Below are 7,251 nucleotides of genomic sequence, written 5' to 3'. Positions count from 1 at the left end.
AGAAAAGGGGGAGAAAAGAGGAAAAGAAGAAAGAAACTTGACGGATACCGTCACTGTCTCGTGTAATATCACGAGATCAGATAAAAAAAATTATTGGATCGACGACGAGGGGAGGTTCACGGCAAATTCTTGGCACATCTATTTCCACCCGAGTATTCTGACTCAGCGATTTGGGAATGATCCCCCTAATGAAATTGATTACGCATGCAATAACTCAACAACTCCCACCATCTCTCGTGCAACTGAATTCAGTGAAATTATGGGGAACACTTCGAGGACGCCATGTTAATGCTCTCATGCATGAAATACTCGAAACAATTTTGGTGAGAGGGAAATACGAGTACGTAGCTCAGTGTAAGAGCTCATAAGGAAACCAACGGTATGCTCTATCCAACCTACCAAAAACACAAACGTGGAAAAGTGGAATCAGTACTCCATGAGAGGATTAAGGCTCTGGTATTGTTACCCTCGGAGAGAGAAACCAGTTTTCGTGTACCAAAACAACTGGCATCACCAAAAATTTTTGCACCCAATGTCTACAGTGTAGACTCTACACCAGCCATTGAGCCGGGGGATAAAAAAAAAAAAAATTCAATCACCAACGCACACGATCGATATCCATTAAAAAACTACTACCCGATTAAATTTGTAATTACCTAGTATTTCGAATGTGATCAATTTTACTGACCGCAAATCGATTGAAAGAATAAATTTTAACCATTGGAGATGGAGAGAGGAAGAGAGAGAGAGAGAGGGGAAATACTTTCAGCGGTGGTATTAACACGGTCACCCAATTCACATATGCACCAGCTGCATGAAGCGATCGTATTGGATTTTACAAAATTGGATGGCAACGAGAACTAAATGTCTACCCCCTTTCTCGCACTCTGCCTCCACCCCCTCCTCATCCCCTGCCAGAATGACGATAAATCGTGGAATGTGCCATTGAGTTAAAATCGAATACTTCAAATTCTAAACTTCACTGTCTATTTCCTAATAATCGAAAATACCTTCCGAATTTACGAGTGTTTGGTACGTTAATTAATTAATTTCACCGTCTCGCGATTTGTCAGATATCTCAGTTATTTTCTATTCCGCGGGGAATTGGAATTATTGTAATGAGAAATTCACGAATGATTTTGTTAGTGCAGTCGTTAGGACAGATGAAGAAATAAATATTGAGAGTGAAATCGATGGATCAATCAATCCAAAATTGAGAATAAACTAAAAATGATTCCCCCGGAGGACAACAACGAGAGTCAAACCGTAAAATTCGCGTGCAGCTACAGCCGGTCAATTATTTTCGCATTTAATCTGCTCTCAGTAAATTTTTCAATCTCCAAATTCATCAGACAAGAGCCAATTCCCATCCCCTTAATGAAGGCAATCCCCCCTCTCCGCAAAAAAAAAATGAAAAAAAAAAAAAACAACTCTGAGAATTTAAAGGCGAACTATCTCCCGGGGAAAATTCCTCCAATGCCTTGCAATCGTTTCAACCCCATGCAGCCAAAGCAAACCATTTCTTATCAGGAGTAAGAGTCGACTGATAACATGCAGCCCAACGTGACTAGAAACGAAGGAATGTTGGTTAATCCTTTACAGAGAATTCGTGTAATAAATTTCGTTAAATCCCAGCTCTAGAACCGAGAAGGGGGGAGAGTGAGTGGGTGGAAAAGGAGGGATGGGGGGGCAAAGGGGGTTGCTTGCATCAGCCTATCTACTCGTTCAGAACGGGTAGAAAAGGGGGAGGCGAGAAGGGGGAGATGGGGTGGTAGGGCAGTGAGTAGTTGGACACCCATAACTCCGCCCACTGGTGGTAGAAGCGAGAAGGAGAAAGATTCCTATATACGTTTTATACTTGGCCTCTCTCACCCCTTTTCGCCGGGGTCTTATGCACCTCCGACTTGAACCCCCCCCAACCTCCCTCCACCCCAAACCCCCTCAGAGTTACCGGAAAAAGTAGAAAACTACGATTACAAAGACTTTTCTCTTGTCCCCCTGCCTCCTACCTTTCCTGTTTCTCAGATCCCCTCTTCTAACTCTGCAGCCCCCTCATCGTCCCCCTGTCATCCCTTTTCCCAACCCCCCTCAAGTCTTTGGCTCCTGTTTTCCACCCTCTTCTATTTTTTTCGAGTTTTCTCTCGCCTTTTCTTCTTCCTCAAAAGTTTTACACTTTGCCTCTTTTCCTTCGTCGTGGATTAAAACTTTAACACTTTGTTACTCTTCTTATTTTTCAACCCCTCGGTAACCCACCCCACCCCCCCCCCCTACCCCAGCAACTCCTTTATTTCCACGTTACTTTTTGGACTTTTACCCTCTAGCCCCCTCGTCCGTTTACTGACACTGTACCACTGTAAACTGCGCAAGTAATTTTAACCTTCCGGCCGCATTGTACAAATTTTGCCCGTTTCCGGTGGGTAAAATAGGGGGAAAGGGTTTTTGAAATTTTGGGTCTCAACGGAATGACCCCCCCTACAATTTTAACATTTAGGTCTCCAGTTACTTCTCGGAGCGGATTTCCTCTCTCTCTAACTGTGACAACCCTGAGAGGTATATAAATGTCGTGGAGGAGACACGGTTGAGGGAGAGAGAGAGAGTGGGAGTGAATCCCTGTGTATTTTAAGCTGTCCTCGTGTTAATGGAGTTAATAGTTGAAGGGTAGAAAAATTGTACTTCATGCTGGGATAATTTTTCTCGTTCAAAACTTGATGGGATTAAAAGTTTCTGAGTAGTTTTGCAACGGGGGACCGAGGCAAATTTACGTGGAAATTGAAAGAGAGATGACCCATTTTACCCCGATTGGGTGAAGAAAAAAACATGGACAGAGAAGTTTTATGGAAGAGGGAAATAGACGAATAACCCTCTACAGATGTTAATCTGTTGGATAATGAAGAATAAAATTCAATTTATCTTCAAATATAAATTGACGAACTCTGGGTGAAAATTGTGGGTCAAATATTATAGGTCAGACTGAGTCAAAAATGCGGGCTAATCGTGATAAAGTGGATTGAATTCGGAAAGAGTGAAGAATCAAAAACCGGAGGTGAAAAATGAAAACTAAAAAAATTTCGTAGGTGAAATTTCAAGTAGAACGGGTCAAGTAATTGTCAGACCGTCAAAAACAAAAAAAAAATGGCGAACCGAAAATTGATGTTAATGAAGTTGAACATCTACCTGACTAAACCGTAATTTTTATGCAAGACCAATCACACAACTCCCTCAATCTCTTATTACTTTAGCCTCAAGGCAATAGAATTGCCCATACCCTCCATCCACCAGAATAAGTGATTTTATTTAAAATTCCACTAGTGTTCACCCTAATTAGTTTAACTCCACTCTAACAATTTATTAAGAAGGGAAAAGCGCCAGAATGAGACATATCTCTTTGCACAAGCTCGTCGTATCTTTCTCCCACTACTCCAGTACGTGCTTGGAGAATTTACTTTCGTCAAGGGTTCTCTCGGTATTTTCCACCCGAAATTATCTGCGAGATTTTTTTTTTCCTTCCCTTTTTTTTTTTCCAAGAGAGTTGGAAAGTTTCGAGGATAGTTTTCACCAACTTTATCATTCCAGAGAATTTTTGAGGCTCGTCTAAACACGTTAATTTTCATGAAGAGATCTTGAAGATTATTAATACACCACCGGGAGTTGAGGGTGAGTAAATTTATCCGGAAAAGAGTCATCAGATTCGAGCATTTTTTTCTTTTCTTATCAATCGGGTGTATCGATTTTATCTTTAGCAAAGGTAAAATTGAGGGTCTGAGGGAGGCATTACAGAGATAGGACATGATAGAACATCAAATGAAATTGAACAAAAGCAATGGGGAAGAGGGCGAAAAGAAAAAAAAACGAGAGAATCGTAATAAGCGATGAAGAGCCTCGACTATTCCATTCTTTTGAGCATTAGCAACTGATTGCAGAAATTGCAACTGAGCTGGATATATTCAACGAGATTACAACCCCTAATTCTCACACAGAAGTTTAAATCGACTTGAAAGAAGTCACTTGATTAGCGGATACGTTTATATTTAATATCATCTGATTATAAACTATTCAAATTGGGTCATTGAGAGCTGTCTCAAGATCCCCCTTCCCTCATCTTTGATATATTATTCAACTCATGAAGCTGTCGTACCTCGTGACTCATTTATCATGCCTCTTTGTCCTGAAAAGTTCATTTGTGCTTCTTCATTTTTTTTTCCTACTTTTAATCTTTTATCTTCTTCTTTTTCATTTTGTTTTAAGAGAAAATTGCCTCCGCTACTCCAACGCCGAGTGAAAATAAATTGTCAAGATCAAGTCACGAGTGTTATATTATTACGCGATATTACCTAGTGGATTATTGTCCCGTGATTTATGGCAATTGTTTTTCCGAATGAAGAATGCGTTTTGAAAAAGAGTGAATTTCAACTCCAAAAGTAAAGCCCATTGTTTAATAATAAAAAAATAATTTCCCGGACAATTTCTACTCAATTGTCTACCAATTGTTAATATATTGTTGATATATTCTGCTTGATTTGGGGGTTCGAGGGCATCTTTTGAAAAACAAGACACACCCCACAAGTCTGAAAAGGTAATAACCCGTTCTCACCGAATTCAACTACAATCAAAGACCAGAGGTAATATTTAAATGTTAGACCTGAATAACGCTCAACAGAGAGATAGGAAAGTGAAAACAAAAGCAGTTACAGTAATTCTCAGTGCTTTCAAAGTCTGTATAACTTGCCCGAGCTAACCAAAGGTACCCCGGGAGAAAGACAGGAAATTACGTTCACGGATGTCCTTTCATTTAACTTCAGAAACTCGACCTTCGTCCCTTTTCATATTTCGTAGGTAAAGGGGGAAAAAACCATCTCTAGACCCTTTGTTCAACGTATAAACGGTTCAACTAGGAGTTTTGTAAAAGCACGAGGAAATGGAATTCACTTGGGAGAAAAATTCCATTTTTTATTTCGTACCGAACGAAAAATTATGTTCGCGTTTTTCATGGAATAATTGTTTCGGCAATACTACGTCAGGTAATAATTCCTAGATATTCAAGGGGGAATGAAGATTCTGATATTTGGGGATCAATGCAGCAGCTAAGTAGTAAAAACAGAATACCCCAAGTTCCCTTTTCTCATAATCACCGGTTTATACAAGAAACTATCGATTCCAGGGAGAAACGTATAAAAATATTATTTGAAGCTAATTAAATTTTCAATAAAAAAGGTCTCTTTATATTTCCTCCTCAAATCAGTAGCTCCCTTAATAATTAAGTTTCCAACGAAGTAGTGAAGATCAATGACTCAATCCTATCAATTTTCTTAAATGTCGATTTATCTCGAAAACTATTGGTTGGACGGGACAACCTCAAGAGACTTGATTCGCAGTTCATTGAATTTTCCAGGAGAAATGTCTTTTGATATATTTTTTTTAAATTGATAGCTTTCAAGATAAATTGATATTTAATTCGACCGCAAAATTGGTTGTAATTTGGCTGCTTGAAAAAGGATTCGCGTGTCCTTGCGACATCGAAAATTAATAAATTTGTTAATTAAACTCACCTTGGATTACCGCGGAGCGCAGCGTGATGGAGAGCGTTGAATCCGGTGTTGTTTGTCCTGGTGATGTCCGCAGCATAATCCAATAACAGCGCCAGCATATCATCCCGCTTCTTGGAGATGGCGTCGTGAAGAGGTGTATCTCCCTCGGCGTCCTAAAACAATAATCAACATCAAGTATTTGTTAATATGAAATTTTCAGCGAGCTTGAGAAATTGTTGTTCTCCAACAATTCCACTACACAATTTACAGCTGTTAATCTCCACTAGCATTTTCATCTCAATTTATCAAAATAAATTCCTAGAAATTAACTCAACTGTTTAAAAAATTGACCAAAGTACGATTCCCATACATAATGCATAATCCATCAATTGAAAAATGTATAAAGTACGAAGAGCTAATTTTTGAGAGGAATAAAAAATTTCACTTCAATTTATTCATATTTCCACGGTATTTTATCCCCCGGCCATCGATCACAGGAAAAAATGTTTAATATTGATGTATGAGGGTCATACTCAGGCGGCAGGACATCATCTATCACCTCGAGATATCAAAAAAAGACACGGAGGAATGCGGAATTGCCGCAAAAAGAGTTGCTAACGAATGACTTGAATTGCCATTAAAAAAAAGGAGGCCAATGGGTTGAAAAACATTCGAGACCTTTGGAACTATCTGGCAAATTGAAACTTTATGTTTTCCCCACTGGGTCAACTATTTTTTTACAGATTTTCCCTGAGTGGAAAATATGCGGGCTCTATTTTATTTGAGATTTGAATTCTCGAGTTGAGATGGTTCTACCCAGGGATCAATGTGCATCGGGATCGAGCCTAGTGCTCTCTGGCCTCGGGCGTTTTTCCTTTTATTTATTTTTTCTCAACCTCTTTCCTTTTTTTTTCATTATTCCCTCGTTTCTACAATTCCTCGGTACTCCCTCTACGATCGATCCACTTTGCATAATAAGACTATACACATTTCCTATTTCTTGGAGCATTCGCATATTTCATTCTGTCGAGGTTTGTACTTATGTGCGGATGTATGTGAATGAAAAGAATCGGAGAAATTGAGAGCTGAAGTTGGTGGAAAACTAGTTGAGAGCATTTTATTTTTCACTGCTATTCTTATTTTTTCCAACGATGACTTTAAAATTGAGGTGAAAAAAACAAATATCAGGTATTTTCAAGTTTCCATCAAAATCAACTAAATTCACATTAAAAGAAAAAAACATTCCGAGTAAAAACAGACCCATTAATTAAAAAACGATTGAATCCGTAATTAGAGAGAAATAATTATGGAGTTCATTCCCCCAGTGCGGCAAAACTCGGTGAGGATTCCCCCACGCAAATATGAAAGACCGCGACCCACGAAAGACGACAGAAAAAAAGGGAGAGATGGGGTTGAAAAAAAAAAAGCAGCCCCCGAGAATAAAACGGAAACTTGCACTTACAGTACGAGCTTTTAGAAATATCGTAAAGGCAAGTAGTGTGCGAAAGAGCAGAAGAGAATGAGCAAGACCTTGCAAAGGATGTAGTGCCACGTCACTGACAGCCGTGCGAGACCTGGTGGAGGTGCTCCCGGCAGTTTACGGTTCCTGGGGCGGCTATAACTTCACCCAGACAATTCATAAAGCACCCAATGCTGGAAGGGGATGAGAGGGATGGCAAAGGGTGTGCAAAGAAGGTGGAAACGAGCAAGAAAGATGCGTCGGTCT

At 39.6% G+C, this 7,251-nt stretch overlaps 1 protein-coding gene across 2 annotated transcripts in view; it reads right to left on the bottom strand.

Moving 5' to 3' along the window:
- The window catches only part of mib1 (mind bomb 1), a 144,829-nt gene that overhangs the window by 119,003 nt on the left and 18,575 nt on the right, over window positions 1–7,251 (bottom strand). For both annotated transcript variants that reach the window (XM_011313313.1, XM_011313314.1), the window contains exon 8: window positions 5,547–5,698. In XM_011313313.1, the coding sequence (XP_011311615.1) occupies window positions 5,547–5,698 (152 nt within the window). The remainder of the gene's footprint in view (window positions 1–5,546; window positions 5,699–7,251) is intronic.

This window comes from Fopius arisanus, unplaced genomic scaffold, assembly GCF_000806365.1.
Source record: "Fopius arisanus strain USDA-PBARC FA_bdor unplaced genomic scaffold, ASM80636v1 scaffold00115, whole genome shotgun sequence".
In the NCBI taxonomy this organism is placed as follows: domain Eukaryota; kingdom Metazoa; phylum Arthropoda; class Insecta; order Hymenoptera; family Braconidae; genus Fopius; species Fopius arisanus.
This window is presented reverse-complemented; position numbering and strand designations above follow the sequence as displayed.